At 50.4% G+C, this 24,239-nt stretch overlaps 1 protein-coding gene across 8 annotated transcripts in view; it reads left to right on the top strand.

Annotated features, from left to right (window-relative positions):
• Positions 1-24,239, top strand: part of trps1 (trichorhinophalangeal syndrome I) — a 94,950-nt gene that overhangs the window by 31,607 nt on the left and 39,104 nt on the right. For all 8 annotated transcript variants that reach the window (XM_077009043.1, XM_077009036.1, XM_077009037.1 and 5 more), the window contains one exon: positions 8,563-9,199. In XM_077009043.1, the coding sequence (XP_076865158.1) occupies positions 8,563-9,199 (637 nt within the window). The remainder of the gene's footprint in view (positions 1-8,562; positions 9,200-24,239) is intronic.

Raw genomic sequence — 24,239 nt, 5'->3', positions numbered from 1 at the left:
CCCCCCCAACATGTGCACTAGTTTTACATGTGCAAAACGTGTGTCTGTGTGTGTGCGCGCACGAGAGAGAGAGAAGTGAGTGGGAAAGAGTGAGTGAGTACATGTGTGTGCTGGCTAGCTGATTACAGTTGAATGTGTGAATATGCACATGTGTGTGTAATGTTGTGATGTTTTATGTAATCCAGGGATACATCACAAAGAAGGTGCATGTGCGCACAACATAGAACGTACACCACACAGTCACGCTCATCATTTCTTAGTTTGTCTCCGGGCTGTGTATCAAGCGTGTGTTTGTCTCTGGGCTGTGTGTCATGCGTGTGTTTGTCTGTGGGCTGTGTGTCAAGCGTGTGTTTGTCTCTGGGCTGTGTGTCAAGCGTGTGTTTGTCTCTGGGCTGTGTGTCAAGCGTGTGTTTGTCTCTGGGCTGTGTGTCATGCGTGTGTTTGTCTGTGGGCTGTGTGTCAAGCGTGTGTTTGTCTGTGAGCTGTGTGTCATGCGTGTGTTTGTCTGTGAGCTGTGTGTCATGCGTGTGTTTGTCTCCGGGGTGTGTGTCATGCGTGTGTTTGTCTATGGGCTGTGTGTCATGCATGAGTTCGTCTCCGGGGTGTGTGTCATGCGTGTGTTTGTCTATGGGCTGTGTGTCATGCGTGTGTTTGTCTCCGGGGTGTGTGTCATTCGTGTGTTTATCTATGGGCTGTGTGTCCTGCGTGAGTTCGTCTCCGGGGTGTGTGTCATGCGTGAGTTCGTCTATGGGCTGTGTGTCATGCGTGTGTTTGTCTATGGGCTGTGTGTCATGCGTGAGTTTGTCTCCGGGGTGTGTGTCATGCGTGTGTTTGTCTATGGGCTGTGTGTCATGCGTGTGTTTGTCTATGGGCTGTGTGTCATGCGTGTGTTTGTCTATGGGCTATGTGTCATGCGTGTGTTTGTCTATGGGCTATGTGTCATGCGTGAGTTCGTCTCCGGGCTGTGTGTCATGCGTGAGTTCGTCTCCGGGCTGTGTGTCATGCGTGTGTTTTTCTCTGGGCTGTGTGTCATGCGTGTGTTTGTCTCCGGGGTGTGTGTCATTCGTGTGTTTATCTATGGGCTGTGTGTCCTGCGTGAGTTCGTCTCCGGGGTGTGTGTCATGCGTGAGTTCGTCTATGGGCTGTGTGTCATGCGTGTGTTTGTCTATGGGCTGTGTGTCATGCGTGAGTTTGTCTCCGGGGTGTGTGTCATGCGTGTGTTTGTCTATGGGCTGTGTGTCATGCGTGTGTTTGTCTATGGGCTGTGTGTCATGCGTGTGTTTGTCTATGGGCTATGTGTCATGCGTGTGTTTGTCTATGGGCTATGTGTCATGCGTGAGTTCGTCTCCGGGCTGTGTGTCATGCGTGAGTTCGTCTCCGGGCTGTGTGTCATGCGTGTGTTTTTCTCTGGGCTGTGTGTCATGCGTGTGTTTGTCTCTGGGCTGTGTGTCATGCGTGTGTTTGTCTCTGGGCTGTGTGTCATGCGTGTGTTCGTCTCTGGGCTGTGTGTCGTGCGTGTGTTTGTCTCTGGGCTGTGTGTCAAGCGTGTGTTTGTCTCTGGGCTGTGTGTCATGCGTGTGTTTGTCTGTGGGCTGTGTGTCAAGCGTGTGTTTGTCTGTGAGCTGTGTGTCATGCGTGTGTTTGTCTGTGAGCTGTGTGTCATGCGTGTGTTTGTCTCCGGGGTGTGTGTCATGCGTGTGTTTGTCTATGGGCTGTGTGTCATGCATGAGTTCGTCTCCGGGGTGTGTGTCATGCGTGTGTTTGTCTATGGGCTGTGTGTCATGCGTGTGTTTGTCTCCGGGGTGTGTGTCATTCGTGTGTTTATCTATGGGCTGTGTGTCCTGCGTGAGTTCGTCTCCGGGGTGTGTGTCATGCGTGAGTTCGTCTATGGGCTGTGTGTCATGCGTGTGTTTGTCTATGGGCTGTGTGTCATGCGTGAGTTTGTCTCCGGGGTGTGTGTCATGCGTGTGTTTGTCTATGGGCTGTGTGTCATGCGTGTGTTTGTCTATGGGCTGTGTGTCATGCGTGTGTTTGTCTATGGGCTATGTGTCATGCGTGTGTTTGTCTATGGGCTATGTGTCATGCGTGAGTTCGTCTCCGGGCTGTGTGTCATGCGTGAGTTCGTCTCCGGGCTGTGTGTCATGCGTGTGTTTTTCTCTGGGCTGTGTGTCATGCGTGTGTTTGTCTCTGGGCTGTGTGTCATGCGTGTGTTTGTCTCTGGGCTGTGTGTCATGCGTGTGTTCGTCTCTGGGCTGTGTGTCGTGCGTGTGTTTGTCTCTGGGCTGTGTGTCATGCGTGTGTTCGTCTCTGGGCTGTGTGTTGTGTGTGTGTTTGTCTCTAGGCTGTGTGTCGTGTGTGTGTTTGTCTCTGGGCTGTGTGTCAAGCGTGTGTTTGTCTGTGGGCTGTGTGTCATGCGTGTGTTTGTCTGTGGGCTGTGTGTCAAGCGTGTGTTTGTCTGTGAGCTGTGTGTCATGCGTGTGTTTGTCTGTGGGCTGTGTGTCATGCATGTCTTTGTCTCCGGGGTGTGTGTCATGCGTGTGTTTGTCTATGGGCTGTGTGTCATGCATGAGTTCGTCTCCGGGGTGTGTGTCATGCGTGTGTTTGTCTATGGGCTGTGTGTCATTCGTGTGTTTGTCTCCGGGGTGTGTGTCATTCGTGTGTTTATCTATGGGCTGTGTGTCCTGCGTGAGTTCGTCTCCGGGGTGTGTGTCATGCGTGAGTTCGTCTATGGGCTGTGTGTCATGCGTGTGTTTGTCTATGGGCTGTGTGTCATGCGTGAGTTTGCCTCCGGGGTGTGTGTCATGCGTGTGTTTGTCTATGGGCTGTGTGTCATGCGTGTGTTTGTCTATGGGCTATGTGTCATGCGTGAGTTCGTCTCCGGGCTGTGTGTCATGCGTAAGTTCGTCTCCGGGCTGTGTGTCATGCGTGTGTTTTTCTCTGGGCTGTGTGTCATGCGTGTGTTTGTCTCTGGGCTGTGTGTCATGCGTGTGTTTGTCTCTGGGCTGTGTGTCATGCGTGTGTTCGTCTCTGGGCTGTGTGTCGTGCGTGTGTTTGTCTCTGGGCTGTGTGTCATGCGTGTGTTCGTCTCTGGGCTGTGTGTCGTGCGTGTGTTTGTCTCTGGGCTGTGTGTCGCGTGTGTGTTTGTCTCTGGGCTGTGTGTCGTGCGTGTGTTTGTCTCTGGGCTGTGTGTCATGCGTGAGTTAGTCTCCAGGGTGTGTGTCATGCGTGTGTTTGTCTATGGGCTATGTGTCATGCGTGAGTTCGTCTCGGGGCTGTGTGTCATGCGTGAGTTCGTCTCCGGGCTGTGTGTCATGCGTGTGTTCGTCTCTGGGCTGTGTGTCGTGCGTGTGTTTATCTATGGGCTGGAGGTTTAGAGATTTACGAGTGGTGATCTGGCTCCTGGTCTGCCTCCAGCCACCCACCACGAACGTGAACCTGATACTGATGCTCCATCCTTCTCCTGCTCACTCCAGCCCAGTCTAGAGCACGCCCAATATATCACACACACACACACACACACACACACACACACACTCCCGCTCCCACTCCTACACAGAGAGATTGTGAGATACAGAGCATTTAACATGCAGGAGGAGAATTGGGGAGTATTTGATCAAGATGAATCACATTGTTTTTCATGGATTGGGATGTTGTAGCTTGGCCTCTTGAATTTGATTAAAACAATACAGAAATCATCTTTCATTTGTAATTGGAGTTGACAGTAAGTTCAAGCCGCTATAACTTTTCCCTTCGGGTGCTTAACATGTGTTTCCAAAGGTGTTTGAAACTAGTAATGTTGCCAATGCATCAAATCTTATTACGCCACTCCCTGCTTAGTGAAGGTGTAACTTTAATGCCCACTCACCCCTGCCCACTCACCCCTGCCCCCACCTGGCTCCCTCCTGCCCCTGAGAGGGGAGCTGATGTGCCTGGCTTCCCATTTCCGGGGCAAAGGTGTGGGGCTGGCAGGGGCTGGACTGGCAGCGTGCCGTGTGCTGTTCTCCTGCCCTGTGTCATGGCCACCGTGTGCTGTGTCATGTCCGCCGTGTGCTGTGTCATGTCCGCCGTGTGCTGTGTCATGTTTGCCGTGTGATGTGTCATGGCCGCCGTGTGCTGTGTCATGGCCGCCGTGTGCTGTGTCATGTTTGCCGTGTGCTGTGTCATGTCCGCCGTGTGCTGTGTCATGTATGCCGTGTGCTGTGTCATGGCTGCCGTGTGCTGTCATGGCCGCCGTGTGCTGTGTCATGGCTGCCGTGTGCTGTGTCATGTTTGCCGTGTGCTGTGTCATGTCCGTTGTGTGCTGTGTCATGTCCGTTGTGTGCTGTGTCATGGCTGCCGTGTGCTGTGTCATGGCTGCACTGAGCCTGGGCACTGGTTCATGGCTAAAGAGGTTTTCATTTTCAGAAAGTCCACCTTACTGCCCCTGCTGGCATGGGGATTGGTTCATAGGCTTCGTCCTGTTTGCTTTTGTTTGGTTTGTTTTGGTTTTTTTTTTTCTTCTTCTCATTTCCCCTCCTGCCAAGTCATGTTGCATGGATATACAAGTGGGGTTGTTGGGGAGTGCAGAAGTGCTAGTGCTGAGAGGTATTTAGGGATCAAGATGGCTTTAGTGCATGCACACAGTGGTCCTGGCTGGACCCTACAGGAGCCTGGGCGGGTGAGCTGGCTGGTGAGTTCTTCTGTCAGGCGTGTGTGTGATCCTGGTTCTCCAGCTGTGCCTCCGACGTCGGACTGTCCTGGAAAGCACTGGAGGATGACGCAAGAGTGAAGCTGTGAGGCAAGATAAGGGGAAGGTGTGTGTGTGTGTGTGTGTGTGTGTGTGTGTGTGTGTGTGTGTGTGTGTGTGTGTGTGTGTGTGTGTGTGTGTGTCGGCGTTGTCTGTGCGTGTGAGACTGAGCAACAGCGAAAGACAGATCGAGAAAGTGAGAGAAGTCTATGACTGCAGATTATAGGATTATTGGCTGAGAAGTGCCATCTCCGATGTTACCACTTGTCTTAACCTGCAAACAGACAGAGGTAAAAAAAAAACACCAACAAAAACACTATGTGCAACACCTTTTGGAAACAAAACACAAACAGACACTTATAAATAAATGCTTAAGCAATTATGTGGTTTGAAGATCAGAAAGATACTCTGAAATCTTTATCAGGACATTCAGTGAAAGATTTAAGGACTCTTCTCAAAGTGACAATTATACCATATACCAAGTTTATAACAGTATAATTGTTTGTTTGAAACAATTCAGCTGAAGATCATTTGCCTATATAATCAAATCAAGTGTGAAACCAGGGGTCCTGTTTTTATCATCACTGCATGTTTCACTGACTCGAGTGTGCGCTCCTTTAAAAGTGGAATGTTAGGAGTCGTCTAGACACATGGGATTCAAGCCTGTAATATAATATCCACGTTAAAGCCTCATAGCAGTACAGATTATACAAAATTGTCTTGTTTTTGACGGCTCCTTCTTAAGTGCTTCACAAAGCAGTTTAAATTAACAAAAGGAAAGATGTGAAATAATCAAAGGCGGACCAGTTTCGTTGGTCAACAGTGATTCTGTTTCCTGAAAAGGAAAACATTTTATTAAAAAAGTTTATGTACTTTTGCATGTGCAGGCCAAATGTTTTCAGAATTTCTTTTCTGTTCCAGTATACTTGTATATCATTATGTAGTATGGAAGATCGGTACCAAGAACGTGGGTCTCCACTGTGTTGGCAGACTACTGCTGCATACTGAAGAGTTTCCTGAGGGATGATGTAGGCCAAACTCATTTTTAGAAGTATTTCTGTACACATGTAGTATAATAACAGTCTTATTTGTGAAGGAAGTAATGTATAATTAATATCCAACTCACACACTCAGTAACCAAATAAAAACTTTCCAGCACAGATTTGAATTCAGCATAGAATGTATAAGTTCACCAATTTTAGTTTGGGAAGCAAAAAAGTCTTGGCTGGTTTAATTGATGGTTTGTGTCCATTTTAATTAATCTTCTAATGTGAAGTTAATGATTATTTACTGCTAAATAAAAATACAAATGAAAAAATAGTTTTGAACCTTGGCTTTGCCCTGCTGGGCCTCGGGCGAGCCACGGCCACCGAGGCGGGTGACGGTGAGGTGTGCACACACCATCCGGCTTGCCAGACCATGCCGGATCGATTCAGCTCCTGGGGGTTGACGGAGTTTGTGCTTGCTGACGGAGAGGGGTAGGTGGAGGGTGAGATGAGCCAGAGCAGCTCTATGGCCGTTCTTCTATGAGGGCGGTGCTCACATCAAGCTCCCCCGCCCTTGAGGAGGAACCCAAGCTCGTAGTTCACCATGATAAGAGCTCGTAAAGGTCCTCTGACCAACTGGATGCCCCCCCACCCCCAAGACGCCCCCCCTCGCCATTGTTCCCATAAAGCTGTAATTGAATCTGTGAGCGATGGCCACTGATGTCCACGTAGATTAGGGGAAATGTGTAATGACTAATGCGTTTGTTGTAACATTAATAAAGCGTTTTGCGGACTGGAGAGAAGTCGTGTGTGCAAGTAAACACGTCTGGGTTGTGTGTGCAGGTGTGAGTGTGATTGCGATACTACGCCAGGGCTTTACTGTGAGTGTGGGAGAATATGCGCATTGCGTTGGCTGGGAACCAGATGTGTTTGCGACCCAGGTGTACTGGTGAGTGTGTGTGTGTGTGTGTGTGTGTGTGTGTGTGTGTGTGTGTGTGTGTGTGTGTAAGCTCTGGTCCTGACTGTGTACCCCGTTGCTCTTTGGGGGGGGGGCACGTGCTGGACGCTGGAGCGTTTGATCTGCCCTTGTCCCTGTGTGTCTCAGCAAAAAAAGAAGAAAAAATAAATTCCACATTGCATGCTGAGAAAGGTGGGCGGCAGCCCTGATGAAAAGCAGTTTTCCTCCGTGAGCCTCATTTAGTGCTGAGCAGAGATGGCGTCTGCCAGTTCAGCTCTCTCTCCCCTCACCCCCGTGCCCCTCACCCCCGTGCCCCTCACCCCCGTGCCCCTCAACCCGTGCCCCTCACCCCCGTGTCCCTCACCCCCGTGTCCCTCACCCCCATGTCCCTCACCCCCATGTCCCTCTCCCACTGCCCGCCAGAGGCTGGCGGCTGGATAACAGATCTCAGTTGTCACTCGTTCCTGTTCTGCTCAGTTGTATCCTTTCCACAGTATAAGGGAGAAGTTTTTTCTGTCCCCTGTGTGCACACACACACACACACACACGCACGCACGCACGCACGCACGCACGCACGCACACACACACACACACACACACACACACACACACACACACACACACACACACACACACAGAGCAAGGCCTCTTTTGGGCCTGTACGATAACGTTGACTGGTGAGGACTCAGCCTCCTGCTTCCTTTGTTCAGTATCCGTAGAGCTTTTAACCGGATTACCACACACACACACACACTCCACCGCCTCGTTTTCCTCTCCCGCTCTCTCCCTCTTTCTCTCCCTATCTAACGAGGACTGCTTTACAGAATACCATTTTTTCACGTTTCTACCTTTGCTCTTGTCCATTAGGTTAGATGAAATACCCCATAAGTCCCTGTTACGTATGGCTCATCTTACAATTCTGAAATGTCAGACTCCTAAAGGAATCATTATGGCATGAGGTTTTCTGATGATGAAATTCAGTCAACCCATAATTGTAAACAACTGGCTCAGAGCTGTGTCTGCTGGGGGTCAGTAGTCTGATATGTGGATGTTCACATGTGTGTGGGATGATTAGGTGGGTCTTTAACTCTGGAGAAGATTCCCAGATTCCCATCTCGCCGCACCGTTCTCCTCCTGCGACCTGCCGCTCACTGACATCACACCATGAAATGTTTCCCGCCCCCAACTTCCAGATTAAGAAGTTAAAGATATTGATCGGTGGCTGAACTCCAGTCGTACCTATTGATGCTGGTAAAATAAATGGAGGCTAGATGCAAGCCAAGCTAGAGGTTTTCTTATTTGTTTTTGTTTGCTGTATTTATATGAGAATTTAGTTGCATTGTCTTGCAGTCATCAGTGTTGGACAGGAAGGTCGAGCTCATAGGAAATCGGTTGGATTTCTAGAGGGAAAACTACACTCATTTACTTAAAGTTCAGCAGACTCTTCATTTACTGCTAGTTTGTACAGAGCTTGGGGCCTCTTTCATACTCTCTCTCTTTCCCCTCTCTCTCTTTCTCTCACTCTCTCTCACTCTCTCTCTCTATATCAAACAGAAATAGAACAAAGAATCATTATGCAGGTGAAAAGAGCTGACCAAGCTGTAATTATACTGCATTAGAGAAATCTAGCCCTCAGTTCGAGGGGCAGGTTTCTCATCTAAAGCAGTGCTAGACATATTTCACAGTGGACAAACCATTTACCACGTATCCCTTGTGGCACACTAGAAAGACTAGAAAGTAATGCTTAGCATCAGGCTTTGCTTTCTAATGTAAAAAATGGTTGTAAATGGTTTTGGTGTGCTTAATCTGACGGATGTCTCATGTGTCCCCCTCTCTCCCTGTCTCTGTGTGCCTCTCTCTCTCTCTCTCTCTCTCTCTCTCTCTCTGAGCAGAAGGGTTCATGGCTGCTGTCGGTGTCGTCAGTGCAGTTTCACGGCAGCTGATACCACAGCCCTGCTGGACCACTTTAACTCCGCCCACTGCCAGGACCCTGCCGACCCAGACTCCGCCCCTGCCAACGGCTGTTCCGCCCCTTCCACCCTGCGCATCAAAGAGGAGAGCAAGGGTGACCTGAAGCTCTACAGCCTAGTGCCCCCCGAGGCCAGGCCGGCCGAGGCCCAGGTGCCCGGCGCCGAGCCCGTCAAGAGCGAGGCCCTGGACGAGAAGGAGAAGGCCTGGTCCGACACCCTGGGCCCCGGGGCGCGCGGGCTGGCCCGAGGTGTGGACCAGCAGGTTCCGGGCCTGGTGTGGGTGCCGAAGGAGCGGGTGGGGGAGGTCATGAGGGCAAACCCCGCCCAGTTTCCCCAGGCGGCCCTGGGGCTGCTGAACGCCTCGTCCGGGCCGCAGGAGCACCAGCAGAAAGGGAGCGCTGTGCTGCGAGACTCACCCGGTCTGGTGTTCAGCCTGGGCGCAGAAGCTAAGGGCTACCTACAGGGGACGCCAGCGAGCACGGCCGAGAAGTCCGGGCAGCAGTATCCCAGTTCTGTGGAGAGCAAGAGTTCCAAGGAGGAGTCCCAGTCGCTGCTGCGGGTAAGAGGCTCCTATCTCTCCACCTCCTTCCTCCACCTGTTCCTCCGCCTGCTCCTCCGCCTGTTCACTGGCCTCCACCCTCCTCCCTTTCACACTCCCACTACTTCTTCCTTTCTTTTCATAAACGATTGTACGTCTTACAGCCATCAAGTAAGACGGTTTTCTAGGGCTTTCTAGTAAGGACGAGCAACAATATCCATGTTGAAACACATTTTACAACAGAGAGATCGTCAGTCTCTTAAACTCTTACGTGTGACTGCTGGTTTGGGGATGCTATCTGTCCCAGGCTTTTTTATTTGTCCTGTGTGTGTGTGTGTGTGTGTGTGTGTGTGTGTGTGTGTGTGTGTGTGTGTGTGTGTGTGTGTGTGTATGAGCATGCTTATGTACATGTGTGTGAGTGCGTGTGTGGGTGTTAGTGAGGTCAGTGTTTGCAGAGCAGTGCTTCACTCAAAGCTATAGGTGCTCCTAACAGTGGCCCAGAGAGCCGTAAACACTGAAATTAACCCCATGGCCTCGTCTGGCCAGGGTGCAGAGAAATAAACACACACACACACACACACCTGTGTGTGTCTATGCTAGTTAACGGTAGATATAGGTCAAATCAAATGGGGCGGTAACTAATCATGCCCGTGTTCATTGGTTTGTCGTTAGTGGGGGGGAGGGGCTGTCTAATCATGCCCGTGTTCATTGGTTTGTCGTTAGTGGGGGGGAGGGGCTGTCTAATCATGCCCGTGTTCATTGGTTTGTCGTTAGTGGGGGGGGAGGGGCTGTCTAATCATGCCCGTGTTCATTGGTTTGTTGTTAGTGGGGGGGGTGTTGTAGAAATGTAGGTGTCTGTAGTGTTTGTTGTATGAGTCGGTCCTCATGCTGCTGGCTGTAAGGGGTGGTGGTCTGACCCGGACACGTCACCTATGGCTTCAGACAAACCCCCAGGTGACTGTTCCTGGGGTCGGGAGTCACCAGGAGTTCTGGGGGCCTCTGGAGGAACCCCAGGGTGGTTTAGGGACGCTCAGCAGAGACAGACACACACAGCCTGACACAGGCCACGTCTGTCGAGAACTGCCGCATTAAACAGCTTTAATTCACCAGGTTCAGAGACGGGCATTTTCGGGAAAAGGGGGCTCTGTTGCGTTTGGCTTTATATGGGTGTGGCTTGGCGATGCTTGGTATGTGTTTATGGGCGCCATAAGTGCTCTATGTCACCTTTCGTCTCCCTGTGGAGTGATGGCGTGAAGGAAAGGCTGACGAACGCTGACATCAGACCCTCCTACACGCTCCCTGAGTGATGGGAGATCACACTATACACCAGTCACTCCCTCCAGATCCAACCAGCATCTGATGTAATGACATGTGCTCCAACACGAGGAGAGATTTCAGCAGGGCAGGGGGAACGGGGGCGAGGTGCCGCTGCCTGGCCTCTTGTGTGGAACGGGGCCCAGATGAATAACGGCTTTTCAGTGTGTCCCTTGAACCGCTGCTTTGCGTGCTGTCTGTCCATGGCACTCTGCTACCAGTCTCTCTCTCTCTCTCTGCCACCAGTCCATCTCTCCGCTGCCAGTTTCCACTGGTGTCTGTGGGCGCTGACTGGCAGGAGACGGCTGGGGTGTGACGCTCTCGGTGGTTTAATCATTAGGCGTGTCGGTGTGTGAACGCGCTGGTGCAGGGGCGGAGGCCCTCATCCAGCCTTCGGGAAACAGAGAGTCCTTTTTTTTATTTCTCTTTTTTTTGTTTTTCTTTTTTAGTACAGGCTTAATAGAACTTGGCAGGGCTTGGAGGTCCGTCACAATGTTTTTGAAGTTACTATGACTTAGCACGTGAGTCACCGCGCTTACATTCTAAAAACGGGCCTCGGTCAGGGAGGGGCTCCTCACCGAAGAACCTGAGGAACCCGGTCTGGAGCCAAGACTCCAGGAAGGTCCACTGGGGTGAGGTGAGAGTGACGGTGCTGATCTTGATGAAGGATTAAAATGTCATTATAGTTTGAGCAACCAGGTATGTGTATCTGGGATGAGGCTTTGCCCTGGGTGGAGCCACTAAACCCACAGCCACATCTTACCTTCAGTGTTTCTTGGTCTTTTCAGATAGGTGTTCTTTTGGTCAGGAATATAATAGCAGACCCCATTTAAAAGCAGTGATGTACAGTTTAGGATTTTAAGAAGCAGAACGCAGACCTCTGGATGAATGCTTCCAGAAACCTTTTCCGCCTTACACATATGTGTAAAATCATGTTTCTTACAGGATATTTGATCGGACCCACCACCCCAAAACAAAACCTGCCTCAGTCACGACTAACCAAGACTCTATATTGACGTCCATCTTGCAGAACTAAACAGACGAAAGCCTGATTGGTTTACTCATCCCTAAAGGACTCTTCATTAGCATACAGGCCATTGGCTTTTAATTATGCTCCGTAATCCCAGTCTTCTTACTTGTTGCCATTTGTTTGTTCTGTTTCAACTGCTCAGTCAGCAGCACTGCATGCTCTGTTCAAACATTATTATCTGCGTCTGCATGATAAAATGAAGTTATTGTATCTGCAGTGTACATGGATGATTCTATTACCCCACCAGATGTCTCATCTTCTCTGGAGGTCTTTCTTTTGGCTGGCGGACTTATTGGGGCTCTCAGGTTGGAGAGCTGGAGGGGTTTGGATCTCGCTCCATCTTGATCCATGCTCACAGATGGAGCAGGTGGGGTAGGCTGGGGTGGAGAGGATTACCAGTGTTTAACTCTGCTCCCACCACCATCGAGTTGCTAGTTGTCGAATTCACACTTAACTTCTTCTGTGTTGCAAAAGAGGGCTAAAAGTGTCGCCTTCAGGCAGTGGCTCACCAAGACGTGGTCAAAGCAGAACTTCCTCCAGTGAAGATGAAAACAATTTGCTGTGATTTCGAGGCAGAGTTCCCTTTTACATGATGAATCACTGAGTAATTTGTCATGGCAACCAGGCAGCAAGCTTATTGTTTACCAAGAAAAAGCAGGTGCCGTCACGTGACCACCTCTGCCTCGGAGCGTGTGCTGAAGTGTTGTTCCTGCTGCGCGAGGTTCTGTCCTTGTTTCAGAAGCTTGCGCCACTGGCAGAACAGCCCATTATCTCTGTGATGTCTCTCCCAGTCGTCCCCGTCTCCCAGTGTCCTCTTTCGTCTTGTGTCCTCCGCCCCAGTGCTCTGCTGTCCGGTCTGGTGTCCTGCTCGGCCCCCGATGCTCTCCCCTCACAGAAAGGTCTCACTCGGGTCCTGTGTGCCACAAACGCCATTCAGCTGCATGTCCGGCAGAATATGGCTGGATTACAGCTGATGGCAGACCAGCTACGGGTCGATGACGATGACGATGACGTCCTGGGCTGCTGGCCTGGTGATAGACATGCAGAAGCACAAAAACATTGTGTGGGGGTGGGTTTTTATTTTTTGTGCGCATCCATGAGGACTTACCATGAGCACTAACCATGGGCACTAAGCCTTTTATATGGCCTCTTAGTGTGTCTCCTTAGCTTTGAAGATGCTGCTATTGTTTTTTTTAGCTCATTAAAAGCTCTCAACACAGCTCGGCAGATAATGCTGAACTCGTTCCCACAAAACTAGCTGAAAGCCTCTCTCAGCCTCTTTCCTCTGCGGCTGGAACCCGAGACCCCTTCACTACACTTTCCCAGCTTTTCTTTTGCAAAGAACTTGGAGATGTTCTTTGTTTTGATGTGATCTGCTCTCTGAGCGGTGCCCATGGCTGGGTCTTCACCCCTTCAGTTACCTTCACTTATTTTGAATATGTTTTCTATGTGTACCTCAAGTACAAGTAAAAATGTTGCAGTGAAGTTTCTTGGGATCAATAATTTCTCTGTCCTTTCCTCAAAGTCAAGGACCATGAAGATGACAGAGTGGCAGAAAGGCTAAAGGAAGGAGCGACGGCTCGGAAGGGCTGTGTTGAAAAGAGGCATTTAGCTCCCTGAATTTCAAAGCCATTTCTGCCCCGACAGCAGTCTCCCCACTGAATTCAATTAAATCTTGGCAAGTACTGCAGTGAACGTGATTTAGCACCTGCGGTGATTTGCATCAGGCTAACAAATGATAACAGATATTGTGTTTTATATATTTCTCAAGGGGGGGGGGGGTTTGAAATGTTCCTGTGTTGGAGGTGCTGGGCTGCAGTTCGTCCCTGTGAGGGTGGAGACAGCTGCCCTGCTCGTTAAACTCTTCCACAGCTGGGTGTTGCTGACGGAGTGCTAGCCTGCAGCCCTGTGAGGTGTACGTCTGGCGGCCGGCTTGCTCAGGGCTCCATCACCTCCAGGGGGCGCTCCTGCCTCCTCCTCCTTCCGCATCTTACAGCCCTTGTTCCTGCCTAGCACGCCTGTGATTGGCTGCCCGTTCCAGCGTGCTCACCCGCACGGCCCTCATGAAAGAGCCTCAGCTTCCCCCCTCCCCTTTGAAAACGACCACAATCTGCTGGTTAATTTGGACTGGGTTGGATTACCGGGGCCTTTGAGGAAGGTGACAAGGTGACCTTCCCACCCCCCCCATGAGGAGCTCTTTCTCTCTCACTCCTTCTCTCTCTCCTGTGCGGTGGTTCAGCTGAGTTCAGTCTGGTCCGTGTTTAGTATGCTGAGTGAAACGGACCGCAGCCATTGGTGGGTATGAGCGTGTGTGTGTGTGGTGTGTGTGTGTGGTGTGTGGTGTGTGTGTGTGGTGTGTGTGTGTGTGTGCGCAGAGGGGAGCGCAGCCTAATGAAGATGCGACTTATTAGGCTTATTAGTCTGGAGAATGTGGTGTAGCCCCAGGACTCGTGCGACACTACGTACAAACGCAGCGTGGGCGAGAGCCAGAGCGGAGACCCCAGCCTGACATCGTTTGAGGTGCGATGGATTTGGGGCGTGTTGGCTCGGCGCTGGAACCCAGGACGGCTCTCCTCCTCCACCCAAACTCCACAGTGTCCAGGAGGAGGAGGTGGAGGATAGACCTAAACAACCTCCCAAACCAGCAGCAGAAGCGGCTGCCGTGGGGGGGCAGCAGGTGATCGGTGGGCATCCTCGCGGGGGGGGGCGGCCGACCTCAATGCCTTGGCGCTAGTGTGCGCCAGGCGGTCCGTCCGGAGCTTGATGGATGAGCGGAGCCGTAGGGGGAGCGCCTGGAACCCGGCCACGCCGAGCCGCCAGCACTGCCGCAAAACCTGAACGCAGGAGTGTGTGTGTGCGTGTGTGTGTGCGTGTGTGTGTGCGTGTGTGTGCGTGCGTGTGTGTGCGTGCGTGTGTGTGCGTGTGTGTGTGTGTGCGTGCGTGTGTGCGTGCGCGCGTGCGTGTGTGTGTGTGTGTGTGTGTGTGTGTGTGTGTGTGTGTGTGTGCGGGCTGCTGCAGGCTCAGCCGCAGGCCCAGGGAATGAGGCACCTCCTGCAAGACCACCCAGCTGTGCTGCGGACAGACGGTTCGGGACACAGGCGGTCCTGCACTCTCAGGACTCTCTTGCCGCCGCCTTCCTGCGGTTTCCATGAGTTCCATGAGTTCCTACAGCCATAGGCTCCGCCCCCTTGCCTCAAGGGTTCTGGCTTCTGCCCCCTGCAGGTGACAGGTCTGCTCTGCTGGGGTCCACTTCTCCTGCGTATCCCCACAACACCAAATAATTTCCTCCTGTGGCACCAGGGTTTTTGCCCAGTAACCAGCAGCAACTAGAAACTTCTGCAGCGAACTTGAAGAAATTGTTGGCCCCACAAACGTGTCCGGAGGCTGGAAGCAGGAATATCACACTAGGAGTGCACTAATGATCACTATTAGTACACTAGTGCACTAAAGAAGCCAATGGGTCTGGCACACACATATATGAAGATGATATTATCTTGCGCAACAGTCCTTCACAATAATCTCTTCTAAACCAATAAGACAGTCTCCAAATGATATGAATGAATACCAACTGGTATTGGTATGTGCTGTTGTAAACAACCAAAAGACACAAATGCAGACCTAAACTTCAAAATGTTTACAATTGCGGCGGCAATGAACACAGCATAAGCAAGCTTGTCTTTCTGTTTCTTACAGTTCCAGGTTTTTTATACTGGACCTCATGCTTTTGCATTTTGAAGTTTTTGAAGATGTCTTTATGACCTTTCTCTGTAACCCAGCAATAATGCATCAAAGAGCTGTATTCTGTTTTCAGTTGTTTGTTTTTGATGTTCCTTATGCATTTTAAGGTAGCATTCAGTTTAATCTGTAGCACTTGGCTCATTGGGAAAGATCTTCATCTTCAAAGTGAGAAGAAGCAAGCCCAGTTTTTCTGTATTGTGGTGATGTGAAGGGAGGGATTGTAATACGTCAGACGTCTGCCTTAGGCCTGAAATCAAACCCATTAGACCTGCCATCTTTTACGTTTCCGCATGCTGCCTCCAATTTCTGTCTTGCGACAGCCGCTTTGATAGGCCACGTTTTGTTTCTGTAACTGTGAGGTACTGCGGAATTTGGGGCTCATGCGTCTCCTCTGTGGCTGCCCTCGGTTCTCCCTGTGGCGAAGTTTCGCACGAACACTTCCACCCTCCTAAAAAGGAGAGGCAGGAACGCTTTCTGCCAAACAGTAAAAATAGCGCGATGAATCCACCTCCTGTGTTCATCGATGGGATCGCTAGATTAGTGGATCACTGGAGTACTGATATTTGCCCTGGTTTGGGGGTTCTCTTACCCCCACTGCTCCTTCACTGATTGTCCCGTGTACTGTACAGAGCTGTTCTCGAGCAGGAAGACTGAGCAGATGTTTCTAGGCTTTGTTCAAGGTCTGTCCATTTAAAGCACAAGCCACAGGATACAGGGTGGATCTCCAAGCAGACTTGGCACACACTGCTTTGTAACACTGGTGCTTTATTATAGCACTTTGTTGTGGTTCGTTGACCAGGGAGGCATGAAATAGAATGCTTTCATGAAGCTTCCATAAATTGAATGACCTCTCTGTGGTCATACAGGCCTTTATAGTAGTTGTATTTTTTGTTTTTAAAGTCTGAATATATTATAGTTTTATGTGTAGTTCATTGCTGTAGACATACAGTGTTGTAGCTCGCAATGAAGTAAAATTTAATCAACTTATATTTGTCTCTTATGTTTGTGTTTTCTTATATTTGTCTCTCCATTGTTCTCGGGCTGATTTCAGACGTGGGTTATTCAATCACAGGCCTTTTCTTTGAGGTGCGTTGTGAGGTATTGGCCGTCCTCTAGGTGTATGGAGCTGGCTCTGCCTTCCCCGCAAGAGAGCGAGTCTGACGATCAGATAGCCAGGTTCCTTTTTTGGGTGATAATAATTGGGTGCTTCTGATCGCAGTAATGGCGTATCTCCGCCCGTGAGCCGTCCCCCGGATGCCCGTGGAGCTGGGTCAGCATGGTGGGGGCCCGTGAGGTGCTCTGTGGTCAGTGGCTGGAAGCAGACGGGGTAGGGTGGTGTCCGGCGAGGGTCTGGTGGAAATAACCAGCCTTCCACCACCAGAGAACACAGCTCTATTAGCAGCTCGTGTCATTAGCATGTCTGTCCTCTTTTCATTCAAACGTGTCCGACTGTTGACTCATACGCTGCACATCTCACCAGACCAGACAGCAGTGGCGTGCCGACCAGAGCGGCTTCCTTTTGGCCTGACACACCGGCGTTACTCGCCGCTCCCGGCAAAACTATCACTTGGAAATGTTTCCCCACCAAAGTTGAACCAGCCCTGCCTTTTCACAGAGGGGAACTTTCAGACAAAAGCCAAACTTGTTCTTCTAGTGAAAGACTGCCATCCTGCTTAATGCTGGTCAGCTCTTCTCTTCGAATTCACTGACCTCAGGCCAGTTGTCCACCGTCCAGGTGTCCGTACCGAACTCGCGTCCGCCAGCATCAAGACTGATTTGGAATCAGCTCTGTGACCCTGGTCTCTCTCAGAACTCCAGTTGCTGGTGTGCTCACCCTCCTGCAGCCTGAGGAGGACTTGCTGGCCGTGTCCTGGCAGCCTGGGTCCGAGCTGAACCCCGGGGTTCTGCGTGCCCTCCCATATTTGATTTTGTATTTTATTAGCATACTGACTTTACCCTTGGGCGGTTTTATTTTACTTTTCTCCAAGGTCTAGAATGCGTCCTCAGTGTCTCTCTGGCTTTCCCTTGCATGCGTGTACGTTTGTTTTGTTTTCCAGCATGTGTGTGTGTGTGTGTGTTCGTGTGCGCATGTGTGTGTGTGTGTGTGTTCATGTTCATGTTTGTGTGTGTGTGTGTTCGTGTTTGTGTGTGCGTATCTGTGTGTGTATGTGTTCGTGTTTGTGTGTGTGTGTGTGTGTGTGTGTGTGTGTGTGTGTGCGTGCGCGTGTGCTTACACTGCTGCCACAACACGTCCGTTTGTGTGCTCAGGCTTGCTCTCCAGCGCTAATGCTACTCGGACAGGAAGTGGAAAAGTCTCTCGCAGCCGTACTCTGGAACAAGGAGCCACATTTTATGGGCAGCGAGAAGGAGACGGCACAGGAGAGAGAGGAGGAGAGAGGGAGGAGGAGAGGTACCTGCCCTAGAGTGGGCCCAGGAGTGTGTGGATGACCTCACTGTCTGAGGGGGCGGAATACAGTGAGCCGTTTCAACCGCCTTCCAGGACGCCCCTGTTTATTTTTGTCTATGGGATGATGGGAAATTTGACTGCTGCAGAAACAAACTGACACCCGTGTGCAGCCGGCTGGCCAGGCCAGACCAGCCAGGGCGGGGGTGGTGTGTGTGTGTGTGTGTGTGTGTGTGTGTGTGGCAGAGAGGCAGAGCGAGGCAGTGTGTGTGCTCTGTTTCTGGGCTTTGGCTTGCCCTGCTCTGGAAATATAATGGAAAAGATGGTAAGGCCATGTGCAAAGTTTGCTGTTCCATGGACCATAATGGTCAAACTGTGTTTAAAGTTATAGCGAGGCGTAATCGGAGGTAATTTCACGCTTGTGGTGTGTGTGTGTGTGTGTGTGTGTGTGTGTGTGTGTGCGCGCATGCGATCACATTTTTCCTCCCTCTAACAGCAGGCCCTTTTCATGCCATGTTTGCTTAGAATTTGAGTCTTGGGGCAGTTGGCCCTGCAGTTTGTAGTGTTTTGCACCTGCTGATTATTTAATTGGACGCTGATTTCTGAGGTGTGCAATAACTCTTCTGTTTTTCTGTTTTTTCTGTTCTTATTAGAAGCAGCTGTACTGTCAGGAAAACATTATACATTAAAGATTATACATGAAGCACTACCTCATGCCTCCTGTCAGTGTGCTGATGTTAGAATCCTTCAGTGAAATAAGACACCGGTGTAACCCACTCCCAGGGTGTCCTCTGTTTCTCCGATTGCTGTCGCGGCGTGTGAGCAGTCCGGCCGTGGGCCGTCAGCCCGGCCGTGGGCCGACTGCGCTCACCTGTCGTGCCCCGGCCCCATGGCTCTGGTGCGGCCATGAGTCAAACGGGCGTGTGTTGCCTGGCATGGTTGGCATGGCTTCTACCACCCACGTGGGCCTCTTTGGAATGGTAATCAGACCTGCCAACCCCTCCCCCTCTTATTTACATTCAGACCCAAGCAAAAATGAAACGGGGTAACATTACAAAGGCCAGGACGTTTCATACGCCTGAGCACCCCAGTTGTCTGATATACTGTAGTCTGCGTCTGGACATACAGTACACTGTGTTGGTGCCATTCTTAATTTATGTAATATTCTATGTTTAACATAAACAGCTTATTGAACTCATTTGTTCCTGATATGTGTAGGTAAACTCATGAATGAAAGTACTGAGGTTTGATCATTTGGTTGATGTAGCCTGAATAGATAGTTTTAGTTTGGGGCTTGTGAGTGGTGTTTAGTCTGTCCTGATTTAGCGAGCTCTTCTCCGAGAGCTTCTGTCTCCTGCATCATCTCCTTCTCACCAAAGTGCGGTGAAGGTGGCTCATGAATGATCTCTAAAACGTGTTCGTTCCACAAACCCGGAGATAAGACGGCTGTAACCGTATCTCATCACTGCACAGGTCTTGTCTGGTTTGTGCGTTAAAATCCATTATTCACAACGCTGCTCTTATTTAATTGTTTAACACAAGGGCTGCAGATTAAAGAAGGTTTTATCGTACGTTATCCTCCCAAAGACAGTTCTGCTTATGAAAATCATAATAATCGCTTCCTCCTCGTTAGTATGGCCAGTCAGGGCTGTATGACTGACGCAATGAAAGAGGCAAAAATGAAGAGGACACAGTTTACTTTTCTCGTTCAGCTGGTATTTTGAATTTTTTAAAACTGCTCTAATTTTACAGCACATCATAAATAATCATATCCCAGGTTAATGTGGAAATGATTGGCTATGTGTTGTGTCAGTCAAACTGGCCTGTCACACAGCCAAACACAAACAGGCCTGTCAGAATCATCCAGGTGGCCCTAATAATACAAGCAAGGGCTAAATCCAGAACCCAGTTATTTATGATCTGAAAAAGGAAGGGGAGAGAGAGAAAAGGAAAACTCCTCCCTTTAGCAGCGCAACCTGAACGTGCCTTCAGCTGCCTGCAGGGCCCTGGTGTCCTGCCTGTCCTGCTCAGCCTGACTGCACGGTCAGAGTCATTGACCTGATGCCTGGTGTTAAACCCCCTTCGTCTCTTTCTCCCTCCGTCTCCCTCGTTCCTCCTTTCCACGCGTTAGAGTCTCACGCTCTGGGTCGGCGGTTCTCGGGCTGGGGAGGAGAGCTGCCCTCCTGTGTGCAAAAGTGAGCGTCCTCCGTGCCCAGCTGTAAGTGAACATCTGCGCACCATAACGGTCCCACGTGCGAGGGCGAGCCGGAGTGGGATCACGGCGGTGCTCTGGAGGAGGACGGAGGCATGCAGGCTCCAGGTTGCTATCCAGGCCAAATTGGCAGCACCTCGCATAATTGGGGGGTAATTGGCTGGGCCTGGATGGCGCTTCGGACCCTGACCAGTCATTAATTTGGACCCCAGACTCCACATGCCCCCCCCCCCCCTCTCTCTACCCACGTAGCCCCTTCCAGCGAGTGCCAGAGCACCATCAGCTGGGAGCTATTTGTCAAGTCTCCCCCACTCCCGCCCCATACAGGCCTTAATTGTTTTAGACAAACAAGCAAGCTTGTGGCTTAGGCTTTTAACACAGGAAGACGTGACTTCTTTGATCCATACAATATTCTTTAGAAGGGCCTTGAAGCTATTTACCAAAGAGATTTATCCTCAGACGGTGGAGAGACAGTCTCAGGGTCCGGACGGCCACTTTCCTCACGAGAGAAGAGACGACCGAGGAGCTTTGGGCTGATCAGCGGGAATGCTGGGTAATGGGAAGAGGAAGAACGGCCACTGGCGTATTGTGTGCGCGCGTGTGATATTATTAGCATTGACGCTGATGCTGCACTGGTTTTGTTGGGTGTTCTGAGGGGCTGTGTGTGGAGAGGTGATGTGGGGGGGGGGTGTTACCTCCCTTCTGTTTGAAAGCTGCTTGGCAGAACCCGTCAGCGCAGAGATGGCGGTGAAGGCCTCGTCTGCCAGGATGGGGGGGGATTACGTGGAGTAATACGGCCCTATAAGAACAGGAAGGTTTTCATCCCCGCGATAATCACGTGAAGTGGAACATGTTTGATTGTTTACGGCGGTTGCTTGGGAACAGGGATGGTGTGAACAACAGACTGAAAGGCAAGAAAAGGTTGCATTCCGCTTCTGCCTGCCACATGTAGCCGAGCCTGAATGAGCCGGCGAAGTCTGAGTGTGTGATGGTACATGTCTGTAAACAGCTCGCAGGCAGACACAGCTGCTATTACCAACATGAGTACAAGTGTAATGGTAGCAAGCTGGACCCACAGCAGACCGTCCCGCATGGCAGCAGAGGGGCCGAGATCCCACCTATTACTTCGCATGTGGGCACATCTGGGAGTTCAGTCAGCGATGGTAATTGGCACTCGATGAATATTGACGTTCATGAAGCCTCTGCATCCAGAATGCTCCTGGAGGGTGGAGAAGTTGAGTAAACAATAAACAACTAGCATGTGGAGCGCGTTTGCGTGCGTGCGTGCGTGCGTGCGTGCGTGCGTGCGTGCGAGCGTGCGTGCGAGAGCTTGGGCTGCTGCCTGCGTGCTGCACTACCCTTGCTGTATCCAGCAGACTCTTCGCCCTTTCTCTGGCCCTCTCTCTCTCTCTCTCTCTCTCTCTCTCTCTCTCTCTCTCTCTCTCTCTCTCTCTCTCTCTCTCTCTCTCTCTCTCGCCTCTCTAATCATTTAATCGTGCAGCGCCTCCGGGCCCGAGGGCCACACCTTTAACTGTGCCTGTGTAGTCTGACTCCTGTTCAGGTAGTAGCATGCTCCTGCTTTGGTCTAGCTCTGGATTCTCTTTCAATGTTCCCCTCTCTCTCGCTCTCTCTCTCTCTGTCTCTCTCTCACTCTCACACTGTCTCTCTCTCTCTCTCTCTCACACACACTGTCTCTCTCTCACTCTCACACTGTCTCTGTCTCTGTCTCTCTCTCTCTCTCTCTCTCTCTCTCTCTCTCTCTCTCTCTCTCTCTCTCTCTCTCTCTCTCTCCCCTTTGTGTCTAGCCCCTTCTCTCCCCACCCCATCTCTCTGTACCAGCAGAGAGAGCCTTGTGCAGGTCCCATGGTGTTCTCTCTGTTTTTCATACTTCAGTTTCTCTCCTGTCTTGCTCCTCTTCTTTGTTTACAGAGGAGCCATGGCGATGGGGAATGGGGGGCGGAGACTGTTTTTGTTATTAAAAGATGCTTTCACTGAGGAATGTGTGCATTAGCTGTAGATTACTCCCTATTAGCAGATTATCTCCAAGGGGTTTTGGAGAGGGAGAGAGCGAGAGAGAAAGAGAGGGAGGGAGGGTGTGCGCCTAGGTAGAGACAGAGATGGCCCATCTAGAGAGAGACTGGGAGAGTGAGACCTACAGAACTACAGCCTCTGGGACTTCACCCATGCTGCCACAGAAACTGGGCTAGTCGGGGCTGTTGGCAGCCTAGCTCGTGACGTGGTAGCTAACCCAGCAGCGCAAATGTACCGTGCTCCGCAGGTCTGACGGACAGACGCCCACAGGCACGGGGCTTTAGCATGCTTTTATAATCCACCTTTTAATCACGTTTCATGTTGTTTTGTTCTTTTGTTACTTGCTTTGGTTAATGACATAGAATGTCCTATTTCTGGTGCCACATTTTTACAGTCTTCCTCAGAAGACCTCGGTAGCTTTGCTGTTGTGCTGTATCGGGATATGACAGGAAGGGTCACCCAATCACATGTGGTCCTGGGTCTGCACCCAGGAATCCTCCTGAGCACCATGGTAGATGCCTCACAGTGCAAAATCACTTTTGATTTTGAAAATGAACACTTATTTGAGCGATTTGTCCAAATGACCTTCGTCTTTGTTTTGTCTGAGTGTAAATTCTCCTAGGGAAATGCTCACGGATTTTCTGTGAGAGACAGCTGCCCTCGAGTGGGTCTCCTGAAATGGGTTTGTTGCGAGATCACCCGCGTGTCTGTCAGTCAGTCTGTATCTGTGCTCAGAGATTCCCTCCGGCCCACGCAGACGACACTGCTGTTTTTCCCTGAGCCTGCGTTTCCACATCCAGTGGGATTTAAAGCAAATATAATTCCTGTTGGGAGGCTGACCTCAACTTCTTTGGGTTTCAGTTTGATTAACCTTTACATTGCCACACTGACCTCTGCTCCATAACACATCTCACCAAGTCCATCTGATCCCATGTTGGCGATGGCATCCTTGTTCAAAATATTGTTTGTGTCTCATATAAAAACCAATTTTCAAGTGGTAGAATGTAATGGGTTTAGAAGGTACCTGCCATTAGTTTAGACTAGAAAATGGAGTTGCGGTATTAAACTCCAGCCGAAAGAGATTTCTCACTGCTTCACCTGCGGGGGGGTTCTTTCTGGAGCTTATCAGGGGGTGGGCCAGACGTGCGTGGGGATGATGTCATGTGAATATTACTAGCTCATTTTCTTGTTTCCAGCTGTAGAGGAGACTACAGCATTCTGCAGATGTTCGCTGGATTACCCATGGGCTTTTCAAGCTCAGAAGTATCTGGGAAAACAAAAAAAAAGGGGGGGGGGGGTGAAGAAGTAAAACATGAGACATAATGTCAAGTAAGAACAAAACAACACATCATTTGTAAATGTGTTTGGAGTTGTGCACAGGGCATGTGTGTGTGCGCCACAGGTCTGCTAGCATGTAGCATGTGGCGATCATAAAAGGGCAGCTCGTTTTTCCCCGACAGCTGGCGGGGGCAACGCTCCCACACTTCCAAGATTCGGACCTTCCAACAGAAGCTCTCGGGAAGCTTGTAAAAGCCATTCCTGAGCGAATGTGCACTCGATTCCCGGTATTCCGCGCTGCAAGGCCGTTGGCGGCTTTAGAAAGTGCGGGGGCCTGAAAACGTGGTGTTGATTTTCCCTTTTATAGAGGGTCTCATTAGGGACTTGGTTGTTTTTACAAACAGGTTGTACGTGGCTACAGATGTGGGGCTTCCTCCGCGTTGGCTGAGTTGGGTCCAGGTCCTGGATCAGTAGAGTCTCCGGGCCGGGCCGGACACGCCTCCTGGATTAACCCGTTTTTACCCTGTTCAGTTCTGCTTGCAGTGGGGGGGATACCCATTTTAATAAGTGGGGAGGGCTGTTGATTTAAAGAAGCGATTTGAAATGCAGGATGGCTTTAGTTTGGCAAGATGTGCAGGGTAGCCTGATGGAGAGTATATCCTGCCCATGGCTCTCCCGACTGGGTGTGGCCTAGTGCACTGGTATTGATGCATTCTGGGCACAGCTGTGTACGTGTGGACATGCTGTTAATGGGACCACTGCAAATCCAGCAGGTTTTTTTCCTCATTGTGGCGTGAGGAACCGTGGTATCTTCTCTGCATCCAGCTTCCTTTTAATCTACCCAGAGCTTTTGGGACCTCCTAACTGTCTGCGTTTAAAGTTGGCTTAAATATATATATATATATATATATATATATATATATATATATATACAGTTGTGATCAAATTTATTCAACCCCCACTGAAATAAAGTGTTTTGGCCAGTTTGACATTGATTTTGATCATTTCAGTCATCTTATTTACAATTATATCAAAGAGGCACTTATAAATTAGA

The sequence above is a fragment of the Brachyhypopomus gauderio genome, chromosome 6 (assembly GCF_052324685.1).
Source record: "Brachyhypopomus gauderio isolate BG-103 chromosome 6, BGAUD_0.2, whole genome shotgun sequence".
NCBI classification, from domain to species: domain Eukaryota; kingdom Metazoa; phylum Chordata; class Actinopteri; order Gymnotiformes; family Hypopomidae; genus Brachyhypopomus; species Brachyhypopomus gauderio.
The sequence above is the reverse complement of the archived record's forward strand: the minus strand, read 5'-3'. Positions and strand labels throughout refer to the sequence as shown.